Source organism: Dicentrarchus labrax, unplaced genomic scaffold, assembly GCF_905237075.1.
Source record: "Dicentrarchus labrax unplaced genomic scaffold, dlabrax2021, whole genome shotgun sequence".
NCBI lineage: Eukaryota > Metazoa > Chordata > Actinopteri > Moronidae > Dicentrarchus > Dicentrarchus labrax.
Genome location: NW_026136715.1, coordinates 7157711 through 7175293, shown reverse-complemented (window position 1 = coordinate 7175293; position 17583 = coordinate 7157711). Strand labels below are relative to the sequence as shown.

At 41.6% G+C, this 17583-nt stretch overlaps 2 protein-coding genes across 4 annotated transcripts; one reads left to right on the top strand and one right to left on the bottom strand.

Moving 5' to 3' along the window:
• Window positions 1–594: 594 nt before the first annotated feature.
• LOC127377347 (proteasomal ubiquitin receptor ADRM1-like) lies at window positions 595–7920 on the top strand. Its single transcript, XM_051425143.1, has 10 exons — window positions 595–680; window positions 1977–2204; window positions 2291–2407; window positions 2862–2985; window positions 3060–3146; window positions 3284–3374; window positions 4224–4465; window positions 5737–5894; window positions 6791–6893; window positions 7550–7920. Exons 2-10 carry the CDS (start codon window positions 1995–1997, stop codon window positions 7651–7653), a joined length of 1236 nt encoding a protein of 411 aa, XP_051281103.1. The 5' UTR covers window positions 595–680; window positions 1977–1994; the 3' UTR covers window positions 7654–7920.
• Window positions 7921–8066: 146 nt separating this feature from the next.
• Window positions 8067–17028, bottom strand: LOC127377342 (CDK5 and ABL1 enzyme substrate 2). Of its 3 annotated transcripts, XM_051425135.1 has the most exons (9): window positions 16439–17025; window positions 15782–15874; window positions 13208–13285; window positions 12928–13027; window positions 12669–12837; window positions 12463–12560; window positions 11212–11318; window positions 10843–11047; window positions 8067–9756 (listed from the first exon to the last, which is right to left on the bottom strand). In XM_051425135.1, the coding sequence occupies exons 1-9, from the start codon at window positions 16987–16989 to the stop codon at window positions 9616–9618; spliced, it is 1542 nt and encodes a 513-aa protein (XP_051281095.1). In that variant the 5' UTR covers window positions 16990–17025; the 3' UTR covers window positions 8067–9615. The 3 variants fall into 3 exon arrangements, with proteins under 3 accessions (XP_051281095.1, XP_051281094.1, XP_051281096.1); XM_051425134.1 differs by having other exon boundaries at window positions 12463–12837; window positions 16439–17028; XM_051425136.1 differs by lacking the exon at window positions 13208–13285 and having other exon boundaries at window positions 16439–17026.
• Between the last annotated feature and the right edge of the window lie 555 nt (window positions 17029–17583).

Here is a 17583-nt window from a genome sequence, read left to right as displayed (position 1 = left end):
ATATATACATGTATATAAAAATGACAACCAAAATACAGAGTATATATACAAGTTAAATGTTTCTGTAAATTGTAAACAAATAGTGCAAAGGAATAAATAGTGAGTGGGCAATGTGATATATTACATTATATACATGATGTGGGTGATTATGTATTCACTTAATGCACACACACACACAGAGAAAAAGATTAAATTCATAGAATAACAGAAAATAAATTTAAAAAACCAAATATTAATGGGTTTTCATTTATATTTATTTTGGTAATATGCTTGAATAAAAATAAATCTAATAACTAATCTACCTCTGCAGACATTTTCCCAGAGGATGTTATTATTTATGGGTTTTAACTGATCTACAACACAGTTTATTTATTAACCATTAATAAAGCAATACGTCACAACTAAACTAAATGATGCCTTATTAGAAAATATTAATAATTATAATAAATAGTGCCAAATATATCTGATCTATATCTATATAAAGAAAACAGAAGATGCAGGTTCATTATAACTAAACAGGCTGTGCTATCTCTACCGAACATGCGCAGTGGATTTAAAGCCCTCTCGATTGACACACGGTTCGACCAATCACAGCGAAGCACCGGCGGCAGCCAGCCAATCACAATCATCTTCAGTGCGTTGGACCGTTCTCCGGCCGAACAATATTTCAGTGAGTGAATGTAAGTATAAACATCAGATTCTTGAATATGTTTTTGAATTGTTAGCGTAGAAACCGGGTTGTGTTTTCAGTCTGCGTGCGTTAAATGTGAAACTGTGGCTCAGTCGGGATCCCACTGAGCTGCAAACACACTGCCTGCTACAGGATGCAGAGTCATCTGTGGCTACTGCTCCAGTAGCTGCTTTATAATGGGAACACTGGGATGAGTTATCTTCCAGTCCCGTTATATCTATAATCTGCTTCTTTATCATATCCTCTGGTAAATATGTTGTATTTGTGTCAGTCTTATTATGCTTGAAATGGTATTAATAAAATAATAACCATTCATTAAAATAGGCTGTGAGTCTAGAAACATGCACAGAATGAATGTGCACACAAGAGCTGCCTTTTAAAATGTGTATAAATGAATTTACTGCTGGATAACATGTTCATGTGACACAGCAGATCACCAGCAGTAAGACCAGAGCTGCTCCCACAACCAGTGTTTCAATCACAGCCCATATATAGATCTGTCTGTCTGTCTGTAACTGTGACTGAGGGCCTTCCTCCTGTCTGTCTGTCTGTCTGTAACTGTGACTGAGGGCCTTCCTCCTGTCTGTCTGTCTGTCTGTCTGTCTGTAACTGTGACTGAGGGCCTTCCTCCTGTCTGTCTGTCTGTAACTGTGACTGAGGCCGTTCCTTAACTTCCTCCTGTCTGTCTGTCTGTCTGTCTGTCTGTAACTGTGACTGAGGGCCTTCCTCCTGTCTGTCTGTCTGTCTGTAACTGTGACTGAGGGCCTTCCTCCTGTCTGTCTGTCTGTAACTGTAACTGAGGGCCTTCCTCCTGTCTGTCTGTCTGTCTGTAACTGTGACTGAGGGCCTTCCTCCTGTCTGTCTGTCTGTCTGTCTGTCTGTAACTGTGACACCCCTGTCCTGCTGTCTGTAACTGTGACTGAGGGCCTTCCTCCTGTCTGTTTCTTTTTGTAACTGTGACTGAGGGCCTTCCTCCTGTCTGTCTGTCTGTCTGTAACCCCCCCTGTAACTGTGACTGAGGGCCTTCCTCCTGTCTGTCTGTCTGTCTGTCTGTTGAGCCCTCCTGTCTGTCTGCTGCTGTCTGTCTGTCTGTCTGTAACTGTGACTGAGGGCCTTCCTCCTGTCTGTCTGTCTGTCTGTCTGTAACTGTGACTGAGGGCCTTCCTCCTGTCTGTCTGTCTGTCTGTAACTGTGACTGAGGGCCTTCCTCCTGTCTGTCTGTCTGTAACTGTGACTGAGGGCCTTCCTCCCTCTGTCTGTCTGTCTGTCCTCCCCCCCCTTGCAGCAATCTGTCCTGCTCATCATGGCCTCCGGAGCTTTGTTCCCCAGCATGGTGTCTGGGTCCCGCGGCTCCTCCAGCAAGTACCTGGTGGAGTTTCGGGCCGGCAAGATGACCATGAAGGGCAGCACGGTGACCCCTGACAAGCGCAAAGGTCAGGTCTACATCCAGCAGACCGACGACTCCCTCATCCACTTCTGCTGGAAGGATCGGACGACTGGGAACGTGGATGATGTAGGTGACCCCGTCTGCTTGTAATGTAATGCTGGCCTTGTGTTTAACTTTTTTTATTATTAACCCTTTTTGATGTCTTGACGTAGGATCTGATCATCTTCCCCGACGACTGCGAGTTCAAGCGGGTGAACCAGTGCACCACTGGACGGGTTTATGTGCTGAAGTTCAAAGCCGGCTCCAAGAGACTCTTCTTCTGGATGCAGGTACGCAGCTGGACCGTCTGCTCCACACACGCCTGTAGTCACTTGATTAAAACACTGAACGATAAAAGAGACTGCAATTCAAAAACACATTCAGTCTTTATTCAAACATACATTTAAATCCGAAAATAGTTCCCAACACATTCACTACACTGCTGTGTGAGGAATGTGTTTGTTTCTAAAGTAATACAATTTTAAAAGGTTTTAAAAGCTTTGGGAGGAAGGAATTTCTGGACAGTAAAATAAATACAGAATAAGCATTGACAGTCGATAATCTAACCAACTCTAACTGCATCTTTCCAGTTTATTTTTTAATTTAAATCAACGTGGGAATATTCTCTAAATCTACTAAACAACAACTTAATAAACAGATTCATGTGTACACAGATAAACTAATCCCCAATGAGTGTTAAAAGGGATAAAAACCTCTCGTTGTTCTGTTTTTTTCTGATCTCAGGAGCCAAAGACCGACAAGGATGAGGAGAACTGCCGTAAAGTGAACGAGTATCTCAACAACCCGCCCATGCCTGGCGCTCTTGGTAGCGGCGGCAGTGGAGGACACGATCTGTCAGCTCTGGGAGGTAACAGCCGCTCACAAACCCAGATTGTTTAATGTCTAAGAACCGGAAGTCACCTGTTCTTGTCTCATGTACAGGGGAAGGAGGTCTGCAGAGCCTTCTGGGTAACATGAGCCACAACCAGCTCATGCAGCTCATTGGACCAACTGGACTGGGCGGGATCGGTACGTTCCTTCTTTAAATAAATCCTTAAGGGCTGCAGAGCTGACCCCGAGAGAACTGGCTAATCAAAAGAGCATCTTGGTAAATACAGTTTATTGTCTGTCTCAGGAGAATAATGGATGTTTCTTCTGAATATCAGGTGGTCTCGGGGCACTGGCCGGTCCAGGTTTGGCCAACCTCCTGGGCAGCAGCAGCAGCAGCGTTCCTGCAGCCAGTAACTCCTCCACAAGGTGTCTTAACCCGAGAAACATTTACCTTCTTAAACACTTGTGTCCTGTTGTTTTGCACTTTGTATTTTTGGCCTGGTTGGTTGTTTGTTGTCGTGATTATTTCATGACTGCTGGTAAATTACCAAACAAAGGAGATGTGGCGTTGCTAAGAAACATGGGAGAGTGTCAGTAATCAATAGATTTACCCTTTTATATACACATTTACATAAATCCTGAGCTTGAAGGTTTATTATTGACTTTGGAAATCACTGTCTCTTAGCACACCAGTTACATGCAGTCACATCTGGAGCTGCAACTAACAATTATTTCATTATTTTCTTGATTAATTGATGAATTGAAGGTCCAGCGTGTAACATTAAGGAGAATCTATTCATGGATGTTTTCATTCGTGTATAACTAATAGCTTTATTGATTTACGCTTTATTGATCAGTTAAAGGTCCAGTTTGTAACATTTAGGAGAAATTATTGGCAGAAATGGAATAAAACATTCTTAGGTGTGTTTTCATTAGTGTATAATCACCTGAACATAGGAATCATTGTGTTTTTGTTACCTTAGAATGAGACATTTTTATCAACAGACGCTACAAGTCGCCTTCGATGGAGTCAGCCTTGTTGAACTGCCATGTTTCTACAGTAGCCCAGAAGGGACAAACCAAACACTGGCTGTAGATAGGGCGCAATGTTAAAGTTACTCTCATATAAAACAAACAGAAGCAGGAGATTCTCAGCATATATCAGAGTATATTTTTACATTTCTGCTTAAAAAAACGACTTCAACACTTAAAGTTCACCTCGAAATAACTGACGCAGAAGTAGTTTTGGTAGTTTTAATTTCTGTCTTCTCTCAGTCCGTCCACAGCCGTCACCCCCACCTCTACCTCCACTGCCAGTCGGCTCGGCTCCTCCCAGGTGCCCACCACTCCCATCACTCCCTCCGCCACCTCAGCGGCCTCCCCGACGGCCACCACCCCGTCCACCCCGGCTGTGTCCTCTCTGGCAGCGGGGGCAGCCAACCCCACGCAGCCCATCCAGCTGAGAGACCTGCAGAGCATCCTGGCTACCATGAACGTGCCGGCCAGCGGCCAGGGAGGTGAGGGACCGACCGTAGAGAACGTAGCTCCAGGCCGACTGAAAACTACGCTCCTTAAAAGTCAGAGAAGACAAAAAAGCAAACTAACCACCAGAGGGGAAAATACATAATAAGGCCTAATTAGTGTAATTTCAACTCATTATGCAGCAAATAATTAGTCTTGTGAACGCAACAGTCTCTGTAATACTGTGTAATTTTAACTTAATAAATTACATTCGTTGCAGAAGCAGGAACGCCCTACAAATACCACCGTCTGTCGCCACAGTACATTAGGCACAACTCTCCTTCCTGCTTCAGACACTATTTATCACCCTCACTTCATCTGCTGATTCACATTGAAAACATACTAGAGGATGCTGAAGGTGTAGGAATAGAAATTAAATTAGCTGAGGTGTTATAGATGCTATTAGAGGAGTTAAAGCGCCTATAAAGAGAATTTTTAATTAACAGCTTATCACACAACTAATAAAAGGGGTAGTGAGAATTATCTCTGTAACAAGTTTCAGCTCATTGCTTTTGTTTTATAGCCTCAACTTTACGGTTTTGATTTACTCTCCGGCAGCTGTTTTTTTGTGAAAAAGCTTTGGTTGCTATGGAGATCCTGGTGGGTGCTGTGTTGTTAAAAGGTGGTTGTCGGGGGTGCTGCTAGTGTTTGTGTGTGTCTTAGAGGTGTAACAAAAAGAGAATTAATCGATCGGTGTGTGGATAGACATTTTGATGACGTGAAGTGAATCTTAATTTTTCAAGCAGTAATGTCAAAATATTCTGTAGTTTCAGCTTCTCAAATGTTTTCTTTGTCATATATGATGTTAAACTGAATATGTTTGAGCTTTGGACTGTTGAAAAGGGCTCTGGGAATTATAAAAGTTTATTTTCACAGTTTATAGACAAATAGATTAATTGATAAACATTTCTTTATGATAATAATGAGTTGCAACCTGAGTGTGTCTTTCTCTCACATTTCCTAAAACTAGTTATTTATTTAAAGATCTGTGACTTGAGAACTAAGATTTCCCACTGAAATTGAATGTACCAATGACACTGAACTGCTTAGTCACTCCGACTGTAGGTTAGACAGGTCAGCTAACACAGAAAAATACATAAAAACACAACATTTAAACTCCTGCTCATCGTCTAAAGGCTGAAAGAAAGAACAGAAATATTTAGATTCTGATTATAATGAAATAGTTGTGATTTACAACAGTAGGTTAAACAATGTGGAGGAGATGTTTTTAGCCTAACCAGTCAGCGGTGGTGTCTGTTACCTGCAGTGGACCTCGCCAGCGTCCTGACACCTGAGATCATGGCCCCGATCCTGGCCAACCCAGAGGTGCAGCAGAGGTTGATGCCGTATCTTCCCTCTGGAGAGTCTCTGCCTCAGAGCACAGAGGAGCTCCACAACACGCTCAGCTCGCCTCAGTTTCAGCAGGTAGAGTGTTCGCTGTCAGACGCCCTCCGTGGTTTCCAGTTAGGTCGTAACTCAATGTCGTCTACAATGGGACAAACTGGTGATTTCTTCCTTTAGTTCTGGGAAAGTTTATATTGTGCCGTTTAATACCAGCCTGGTATTGTTTTAGTTATTATTTCTGAGTTACAGACGTATGTAGATGTTGGAAATTTAAGGTCAAACAATAATCTAACAATTGCATCAGATTGTCTTATTGGTAAGCAGTTTTCAAAGTTGTGGACTCGAGTCAGACTTGAGACACAACTTTTATGACTTTAAAAAATATTTGCAACTCGACTCGTTTGCAACACCAATGACTTGGGACTTCACCTGGACTTGAGCCTTTTAACTCGCCCCCCCCCTCCCAAGTCCAAAGATTAAAACGTATGTTATTTAAAAAGTGTGCCCCGAATCAACTAACTTCCCTTTATTTCCTGAATCAACTATTGTTATTAATTCCCGGCAAGTCGACACTTCCTTTCCCAGATTGTTAGAACCAATCTGACAGCGCCGGTTAAAATGCCTGTTGTTAAAATGACATTACATTTGGTGAAGAGCGCATTATGACTTGTTTAGGACTCAAAACTCTGGACTTGAGTGCAAAGACTTCCTTACGACTTCCACAACAACGGCTGGGTCCCACCTCTGGCAGTTTCAGCCTGTACATATGTGATAAATACACAGACCACTCTTTGGCTCATATTTCCAGCTTATGACTGTGTTTGACATTCAACACTTTCCTGTCCTCGGGCACAGACGCAGTGTGTGAAATGAGATACTGTATTCTCCTTTTAGCAGGAGTCTGGTCATTATGAGGGGCTCCCTTTCTGTTGGTATTTATCTACTTGTGGTCTTTGGTATTTACTGTCTCTCTGCAGGCTATGAGCATGTTCAGCAGCGCTCTGGCGTCCGGGCAGTTGGGTCCTCTAATGAACCAGTTTGGCTTGCCTGCAGAGGCTGTGGATGCGGCTAACAAAGGAGGTCAGTGTTTTGCCCACATCGAGCGGAGACACTGTAACTGTTTGTTTCACTGCTCAATCAAATGTTTGTGTTATAATTCACCGAGAACACTGGGTAACACTTTTGTAATACGGGTACAATTTATATACTTAAATAATGCTTAACTAATGCGTGGCTCATGATTTAATGAAGGATGAATTATTAATTCTTGTTGCTCACCATTTAATAATAAATGATCAAGTCACTATGACTTTTTAGACTTAATAGATTATCAGTTAAGAAATGTTCATTCACAGTTGCTTCATACATTTATTGATATGAAACCAAATTAGCTGGATTGCAGTTACATAAATTTTTTCTCAGCCTCTCTGGTTTAAAAATAACTTAATATTTTTAAATCTGTCTGATCGTTGTCCTCTAATTTGTCTATTATGTTGTAAACGTGTCAAAAATATTTCTTGTTTTTTTAATATTTGAATATTCATTCTGAGAAATTTTAAGTTCTGGCTGCATTTGTTTTTGACATTTTATGTTTTTAAAAAAACAAGCTTGGGTGCGATAATCCCTCTATATACAGGGCTGATATCTTAAATAATTAATGAATCATTTAAATTAAGAAACTAATTTACTGAATAATTGATAATGAAACTAATTTCCTGACCTTTTCACCACTGCAGATGTGGAAGCTTTTGCCAAAGCCATGGAAACTGAGACCAAGTCAGACCAGGACGGAGACTCCAAAGACAAGAAGGACGACGACGAAGACATGAGTTTGGACTAAGAACTCTTTAACGTTATTATTTAATGTATTTATTTAGCTGCTTCCTCTGTTTTGTAACTATTACACAGTAAGGTTAAAGATTATGGTTAATTATAGTAGAAACTGTCACTAAGACCCTCCCTTTGCTGATAATGCTGAGTTCATCCTCCAGCAGGGTGTTGAATTAATATCTACTGATTTATCTGAATGAACATGTATTCTACCTTCACTTCAGCTACGAGTCTGTTGTCCAAACACAAGGGAACAGTAAAGTGATGAGAAACACAACTGTTTTATGAACAATCCCTTCGCTTGGTTGTAAACTTTTAGTACCTGTTCCGCCCCGAGGAGACAAAAACAGCTTCACACACACACACACACACACACACTATAAATTATTGATTGGACTTTGAAAAGAAAACACTCACAAAGACTTTTCAGTGTCTGAAAATATATTTCAAAAACATTCATTTTACAGTATGAAAACAATGAATATTCACGCATTTGACACCGACCATACAAGTAGAACATTTTCTGCGGTTACACACATTGTTTGGACGTTTATTGTAATACATTTTTCACCACTGCAGACACAGACTGAATCACCATCATGTCCATTATCTTCCCCAGACAAGAACAACCTCAACATTTTAAAAAGATTCTCTACAGCAGCAAGACGTACAAAATGTCAAACGCTAAATATCACACATGATTAGATGGTTAACCGTTTCACCGCCACTGCATTTTTAGGCACTTTTTTTTTTCTTCTTCTTCCATACTTGTACACGTAATGGCCTCCAAATCAGAAGAGTTACTACACAATGAGTGCTGCAGTCAGATTAATACCGTCTAGCACTCGTAGAAGCAACTCAACATAACATCTGTTCACATACTTAAAAAGAGTCACAATGGTTGGATATCTTGTTCTGTTGAAGCACTACAATCAGTTCACCTTCCATTGACCTATAATGGAGCAAAGGTGATTTTAGTGATAGAGCTACAGTAACAACTTTTAAACTTCTCTTTGGGTTAGAGTTTCTGAGCCATTCAAAAGATATGAGAAAGTAAAATTCCTGAGAACTGAAAAGTACGACAACAACTAGCCAGACTATTGAGGAATAAATTCCAGTGCATTTTACCAAAAAAAAAAAACAACATATCCCTGGGTAACGACATGAAACAACAATTTACTTAAATGTGACACCACAGTGGTTATACTGTATATCAGTCTGAACACAGAGCTGCCACAAGAGTGTGAATTTATATTTTCTTTCTATTCAAGAACAATATGTGACGTATAAATATTGAATTAACATAAATTAAAAGGCCACTTCCTCCTGTAATAACAGACTACAACTAAAAGAATCACCCACAATCTACAGTATCATGTTTCAGGTTAATGGCTAAAAATGCTGCAATGTCACAGTGGATTTAAAAAGGCATTTACAAAAAAATCAACAGCATGGTTCTTTATATTTTATAATAAATACTATACAGACGGTGTATAGTAATGAGAAAAAGGTGCAGGAGAAGAGTTTTTTCCACAAACAAAACATCACAGTGTTACATTTCATTTAAATAGGAGGTGAAAAATAAACAGGACATACCGAAAAAAGGGTCACGAGACACCAAAATAAAAGCACAATTAACGTGCTCATTGAACATCTCTAACGTAGAGCTCATCACTGGATCGACATCAGAACGTCACACGTACAAACGCTTAAAAAGACATTCAGGGAGACACATACATGCCAACGAGTGTAAACTAGTTATTCATCATATACAGTTGGTGACTCGAGTCACGACTGACAGGAAATAAATAGTACCAGAATCATCTGTTTCAAACACCACAGCTTATTTACTGGCACACGCACACACACACACACACACACACACACACCGCACACGCACACGCACACGCACGCACACACGCTGATGTTATTAATGAAAACGCCGGAGTGTCAGACATCACCGCATCCAGTCTTAACCCTGCTGCACCAGCCGGCGGTAGTGCGGCATGACCTTGCTCTCGGGGAGGTAAAGTCCCATCTCCAAGGCAACCAGCACCGGGAACTCCAGAGGAATCAACTCTCGTCTGTTTATACGAAAACGCTCCTCCAGCTTCTGCTCGTCCACAGGGGGAGAAAAACAAGAGGGGAGGGTTTTAAGGAACACGTGATGTGGTTAGAGTCTAAAAATGTGGGTTTCACTCTGTTTCTTGTCTATTGTTTATTACTCATACTTCTTTTAGAAATGTTTTGTCAAATAAACGTTAGAATAGTTTTTGTGGTAAACGGACAATTTTAAATTGTAATTTTCTCTAGGAGGGGGGATCAAACGGAAGAATTATAGATTAATTTACACTTTTCTAACTGTAGACGAGTCCTCTGCCGCTAAATGAAGGTAAACTAACTCATGTAAAAGATATAATACATAAGATTTTAATGAAATATTTTTCATTAAAATCCATTTTTTACATTGTTATTATCGCTCTATATAATAGTTTAAATTGTTAGTGGCAGAGTCGGCCATTCGTACGTGTTTAAAATTGCCTTAAAGGACCAGTGTGTGGGATTTCATGGCATCCATCGGTGAGATTACAACTAACTGAACACGACCTGGGAATGTAAACGGGCTCTGAAGTGTGTAGGAGAAACTACGGTGGCCTCACAACTCATGAAAGAGCCGACCTACAGCCAGTGTTTGGTTTGTCGAGTTTGGGCTACCATAGAAACACGGCGGTATGGAGGCTGCCGTAGTTAAACCACCATGTTTGTACAGTAGCCCAGAACATGCAAAACAAACACTGGCTGTAGATACGGGACTTAAATGATTATAAATAATAAATAACTTAAATAATAAATAATAAAAAAACAGTTCCCTACAGTGTACATACAATATATAATCAATGTTTAATGGGAACATTGTTAAATTGTGTGATTAAATGTTCAGTTTAGGAGCTGCAGTCAGAGTCCAGTATGATGGAGATTCTTCAACATTAACCACTTTAAATAACTGAGCTTTTATCAATGGAGCCTTTACCTGCATTGTATTAGAAGACCATGTTTCCTGTTTCTTATCACAATAATATGGGGTGTGGCAGAATAATGTTTGGTAAATAACACTGCGGTAGTCACTACGTGTGTTACAGGTTTTTCCACTCTCTTATTAGCTGGAAGAGGGTTGTTTTATGTTTCTGTGGAAACTCACATCAATGAGCTGTTTGACTTCTGGCTTCCTCAGATCACTGCTGATCTTTGCAGCCAGCAGCACGCACGCTGCTGCCACCAGCTTCCTGTTCTGCTTGTTGAGGCGACCTTGCAGCACGAGCTTCTCAAAGTAAACAAAAGCCATCGCTGTGGTGACCGGCTGCAGACCGAACTCCTCGCTCACGGCCCGCATATCCCTCTTCAGGCTAGTGGAGAGGAGGAAGCACAGTTACTGATCAGTTTTCTGAGAGAGAGTGCGAATGTGTGCACTGTGAGGAAGATTTAAAAACCACAAAGAGCACAACGACCTTCAAGAGGCTCTCGGAGGAGAATTTGAATATCCAAGGGGCAATGTAATTAATATATCTACCTTCTTATCTTGCTCAGAGTCAGCTTGATGTGAGGAAACTTCTCCTTGAAAGTCTCATTCATGTCTTTCTTCAGGTCTGATGGTTTCACATACTCAATAACAGTCGTCTGCAGAGATGAAGAACAAACCAGAACGTCAGAGCAGAAGTGGCTTCGTGCCAGCATGAATCATAGCTACAATAAAGCTTTACAGCTTTGCTTATAAACTGTCTTTGTAAGGCTCGTTTCTCATGCTAGAGGTTTCAGTCATGTGACATGATCTACTCAGCAGCAATAAAATCATGTGAGTGGGACAGAATGGATGTATTTTATTCTGAAGATGGAAACTGCTTCATTTTACAAGCTATATCACAACAATTTACAAGTCAAACTAAACTGGCCCTTATTTCTGAAACAAATAAAGACAGTCCGTATGTGCACTAAAGAAACCAGCGTGGATTTCTTATTTTAACTGTAGTAAAACAGAAAACACTGCATCCATCCTGGCTTCTTTCTTCTTTTTTGGTGTTAATGTGCAGTGAGAGGAAAGACGTAGAGAGCAGAGATTTCCCTCACAGCACCAAAGTGTCTGAACAGTTAAATGTTGAGCAGTGGAAACAGACTTCTGGAGGCTACTTTGTGTTAGCTCTGGGTTTCTGTTTGGTTTGTCTGTTCTGGGCTAATGTAGAAACAGCCTTAATGGAATAGGACCCGCTCCCTCTATAGATATAAACGGCTCATTCTAAAGTAACAAAAAGCACGTGTATGTGAAAACACACCTATAAATATGAATATATATTCCATTTCTGCCAATAGATCCTCCTAAATGTTACACTGGACCTTTAAGACTTTAAGGCCACAGTAAGAACACAACTTAATACCTGTTCATACTGTGAAATACAGAAAAATTCACCTGGCTGTGATAGTAATAGATAGTATTGTGTGAACTGGTTTAGCAAGAGCTTGAATGTATCGGATGTTCAATTGTATGCAACAGTCCCCACCCTGGCTTTAAGGAAACTGAATTAAAGGATTTTTTTCAAGACCTGCAGATTCAGTATAGTTTCGGTTTTAGTCGAACATGCTCCATGTAATTTTCTCTCCTTACACACATACTTGTATACAGCTGATTAGAAACGTGGTTACCCATTTACATGGCAGAGAAACTGGCACTCACCAGTAGAAAACAAGTGACTATAAACCCCTAAACCAAAGTACAACAGTGTTCTCCTTTACATGTTTAATAAATCAGCGTAGTGGAACAAACTCTCACCACATATGATGCAAATATCAGAACCCTCTTGTGTTTCCCACAGGGCCACTGAGGGTCGCTGAGCAGGTTAGGATCGTACTCCGTCACCTCCTCTACACCTGAAACACACAAAAAGAAAAAAATATAACAGAGCGTGTAATAAAATCTGGGTTTGGTTGAACAGTGGAGAAGTGAACGAGTTGTCTGTTGTTTTTTTGGCGTCATACATGGTTCCTGCGGCACACTGTTGTTCAGACGAGCAGGGGTGAAGTTCCTCTGCCCGTTGCCACGGAAACGTGACTGAGGGGTCTGAGCTGTGCAGTTCTCTGGCACGCCGCCGCTCTTCTGTCTCACCAAGGCATTGGTCGGGTAAAGGAACTGAGCGTAGGACACCGTCTGTGGAGGACAAATCAAGCGGCTTTATCTGAGTAACGGGAGTGTATTTCTGTTTCTTGTCGTAGCGCCGTATGAAAGAGTGACATTTACCTTTCCGTAGGATCCCAGCTCCACGCCCTCCAGGCAAGGAAGCAGGTCAACAGCCACCACAGAAGACAGCCTTTGTCTCTGAGCCTCCAGCTTAGGATCACTGTTCAGAAAGAGTCGCATTTATGTCATTTTCACCACACGAGGCACACACACACACAAATACGCTGCCCTTTGCTGAGAATGATGATGATGATGATGATGATATGGATCAGACAGGATGAAAACATAAAAGCGAGGGGTGGGTGCTCTCTGCTTGGGGGGGTTGGTGCTTTCTTTGTACCTGAGGTGAGCACTCTCTCCATAGGGCAGCACTGAGAAAGCAGCATATAGCGACCGCTTGGCACAAATCAGCACGATCCTGCGGGACACAGCAAGTACAGGCAGACAGAACAGATGGTGTGTCAGTCTACAAGCAACAACTACAGTTACTGCTACTCAACAGCTACTGTACACACGATATTCATCAGTGCTGGAGCTTCAGTGACAGCGAAATCAGTCACAGGGCCACTTCTCTGTTGATCTACATCGCTACTGGAGCCAAACAGCTATCAACAACAATCTCAAGCTCAAAGCAGGAGGGTGAAACCTGAGAGCCTCTGGTGCATCGCCGTAACATTCGAGTCACAGAGATAAGCAGAGTTTAAATGATTAGGCGGTCAACAGAAAATTAACTGGCAACTATTTTGATAGAAGTATTTAAGTGGAAATACCAAAAACTGACTGGCTACAGCCTCTGTTCTGCCTCCAAAATGTCAATTTTGTCTGGTTTTCTCTATAATAATGAACTGAATGTCTTCAAGTTCTGGACTGCTGACAAAACAACACCAAGCAATTAATTGAATAATTGAGAAAATAACCATATTTTCTTTATCAAACTACAGAACCCCCCCCTTTTTTATGTCTGTGGTAAATACTGCGCAAAACAATGCATACTTCCGCTCTTGTGCAGTGAAACTCTTTGCGTTTTGATCCCACAATTGATATCACAATTTATTTTTTTCCTCTCAGAGATTTTAATCTTCACATACTTGAATCGCAGATTTAAAAAAAAAGCCCAGCATGTAGTTGCAACTCACCAGCGTAGAAACTAAGGTGGCTGCAAAATGCACGAAAAACTTGAGCTAACTATCTAGAGCCAGTTTTTCTTTTTGTCTGTTCTGGGCTACTGTAGTAAAACATGGCGGTTCAACATGGCAGCCTCCACTGAAGGTGACCCACCTCGTTCTAAGGTAACGAAAAAATAACAATCCCTATTTACCTCCAAATATTATATTCTAATGCCAACAGGTGTTACGCACTGAACCTATAACGGTCTCATAATGTATCTTTATAGTCCTACAATTAGTAGTTTGGTCGGTAAAACATCAGAAAATATTAAAACGGAGCTCAAAGTGATGTTTTAAAATCTCTTATGTTGTTAAAGATATTCAGTTTACTATAATATAACACTGGAAAGAGGCAATTATTCACATTGGAGAAACTGGAAAATACTATTGACTATTAAATAGTTGTTAAAAGTAAGTTTCTGTAGTCTTGGAGGAACAGCGGTACTGGTTGTAAAAGTTTGTGAAGTCGTGTGTTGTTTTCTAGAAAGATCGATTGGTTATCGCTGTGACTCTTAACACACGAGAGGCACAAACCAGAGGACATAACGCAATAAATAATTAAGGACCTATTGTTCTGAGGACAGTGTGGACAAACCACTCACAGTCTGGTTAACGGCACCACCATCACTGAACACAACAGGGCTTTTGGCAAACTAGGAACACACACACACACACACGCACACACGCGCACACACGCGCGCACAGCGCACACAGCCACACAAGCACACACACGCACACACACACACACACACACACACACACACACACACACACACACACACACACACACACACACACACACACACACACACACACACACACACACACACACACACACACACACACACACACACACACACACACACACACACACACACACACACACACACACACACACAGGGTTCAGCTATTTACAAAACACCAATCAATAACATACAGTCAGCAGTCTCTGGGAAAGACATCAAATCTCTTACAGGGGGACAATACCGCGACAGAAATCTACCTCTGTTAATTACTGTTAGTTATATAACCTAGATATTTCTGCTGCAGCTCAGTAAGTAACATGCACTGAGGACTGTGGGGCAGTCTGGGATTGCTACATCACTAACTCACACACACACACATATAGCAGCAGAAAACACATGACACATCATCATGTATGTGGATATGAAATGTCGGTAAAGTGAAATGTAAAAAAAAAAAAAAGGGAGTCAAAAACAAAAACACATAGTTTGATTAGTGGGAAGAGAAACACTACATGACGGCGTCTTCCTGTAGACAGAGTAGGAAATAAACCCAAACAAATAGATCACCACACTCTTGTTTGCTAACCAACCAGCTGAACAGACAGTCAGCAGTGAATCGTCAGTCGTGTCTTTCTTTAGGGTTAACTTACTGTTGGTGCAATAGGGTTTTATATTTCCACACTGCACCTCTTTTGGCTTTTGCAAAGCCTCCAAGGGTGATTAAATTCACTGTAGCACTCACCACGCAGCAGCTGTGCTGCTGTTATTTCTCTGCAGTCCAAACTAAGTCTCTCTCTGCCAGAGTTAAGCTGCTTATTACAATAGTAGCGGGAGAAGTATAACAGTGCTTGTGAGTTAAAGGCCTCCTTCAGAGTCCAAAATAAAACAGCCTTTGTTGTTTGTTTGTTTTACGTTCCTCTGACAGGAATTATTCATAAGTTAATCTGTTGCATGTATTATGTAAATGTATTTGTGTATGTAAATGTGTTTTTGGAGACTGACCTACATCCCCTGGTATCATACTGCCTCATACTCTTTATGAAGTGGACTTTCTTTGGCACCTTGGGTCCAGGAGATCCAGAGACATTCCTCAACCTGGGAAGAGATAAAAAAAAAAAAAAAAAAAGAAAATGCCAGTATAACATCAGCCAAACAAAGAGCCTTCTCATGACCTGGCTCGCTCTGTAATCTGGACTCTTTCTCTCTTTAAATCTCTTTACATCAGAGGTTTGGTAGTAAAAAGCAAAGTAGAGGGTCAAATCCAACCCTACTTATACAGAAGGGACAAGATTTATATGGTATTTATTCACAAATCGGACAACTGATACAAGAGTTATGTCTCATTTTAAAGCAGGCACTGTGATTTATATCCAATAATAATAATAATATTGGCCAACAAGCAACAGTGTATATTATTAATACTATCAGATAATATTGTGATGAATAATATAGATTTTTTTAAATCTACACATCCATTACCAGTTATTAATATCCATATTTTAAAGGTTAAAAAGGTGAAACCACAGAAAATACTGGAACATTATTAACATGAGAATGAAGGTGAATTCTTGTGATACCTGCTGGTTTCATTTTATGCGGAAGTCAGCAGCCTGTGGTTTAAAGGCCCACGGTTGAGACACCGACCACTAACATGCTCACCTCGGTCGTGAATCCACAGAATTACCGGCCGGGACCGGGCTCAGTGCGGCGGGCGTTGACCTGACACGGGAGCAGGGCTGGTGTCCGGTGGGCACCGGGGACATGGGGGTGTCCGGGGTTAGCGTCTCGGCCGCACTGACACCCTCCAAAAATACCTCGTTGGCACCCACGGCACTTGCCCCGGCAAGTCCTGGAGACATTACCAAAGAAAGTCGGGTGGGACTGACCACCCCTGGAACACTGGAGGACGAGCCGCTGCCCCCCGCCGCGGGCTCTGTCACCTCGGCGACCGGTCCTTGGCAGTCCGCCGGTAGGGGCACGACCGCGGCGCCTTCTCGGTCCCTGAGTCGCTGCTCTTCGGCGGGTTTTTGGTCGGTATTTCCATCGCTAAGCTGACACTGGGGCCGACCGTCGAGTGAGATATTATTGAGGAACAACAGAGCCGCTTGTCTCCTTTTTGAATCCTTCGCTTTCCGCCGGTGTTCTCGGTGAATCTTCGCCGGTTTACTGTTGCTGCCGTTGGACTGCAGACCGCAGACAGCGGTCGCCATTCTAGTTTGAAATGTGGCCGTTGGACGCAGAAGCAACGAGTGACTGGTACTAGTGCGTTAGCCCCGCCCTTCTACACGCTGATTGGCTGTAGGGTAATTAAGCGAACTAAACCGTGGAAATGCTCGCAGGTGATTGGATGAGAGACATATTATGCAAAAAATATTCTCGTTGCTCGTAGCTGATTGGGTGGAGTATAATAGTGGGAGGGGCACTGGAGACAAAGGAAATATTCACCAAATTCACAAATTCAATTAAAAAAAAGCTGATTTTATCTCTAAATTCTTCCAAATTCAAAAAAAGGGTCTAAAAGCTGAATATAGGTTATGAGGGAATTAGCAGTAACTAATAGTGTTATTGATTTACGCTGTATTGATCAGTTAAAGGTCCAGTGTGTAACATTTAGGACAAACTATTGGAAGAAACTGGATATAATATTCATAGGTATGTTTTCATTAGTGTATAATCACCTGGATATAGGAATGCAGCGGGTCCCCTTCCATGGAGTCTGCCACTGACTGTAGATGGGGCCTTTTGCATTTTTAGCTCGTTTCCCAGCCGCTATAGTTTTGGGTTGTCAGGTTGTGAACAATCCC

Bases quoted from the DNA above. Each gene is read 5' to 3' on its own strand.
- LOC127377347 (XM_051425143.1), top strand. From the start codon at position 1,995: ATGGCCTCCGGAGCTTTGTTCCCCAGCATGGTGTCTGGGTCCCGCGGC. The intron at 4,466-5,736 runs GTGAGGGACCGA...TGTTACCTGCAG, and splicing joins GCCGGCCAGCGGCCAGGGAG to TGGACCTCGCCAGCGTCCTG. The intron at 5,895-6,790 runs GTAGAGTGTTCG...GTCTCTCTGCAG, and splicing joins GCTCGCCTCAGTTTCAGCAG to GCTATGAGCATGTTCAGCAG.
- LOC127377342 (XM_051425134.1), bottom strand. From the start codon at position 16,989: ATGGCGACCGCTGTCTGCGGTCTGCAGTCCAACGGCAGCAACAGTAAA. The intron at 12,838-12,927 runs GTAAATGTCACT...TGTCCTCCACAG, and splicing joins AGCTGGGATCCTACGGAAAG to ACGGTGTCCTACGCTCAGTT. The intron at 11,319-12,462 runs GTGAGAGTTTGT...TCATCTCTGCAG, and splicing joins TGATATTTGCATCATATGTG to ACGACTGTTATTGAGTATGT.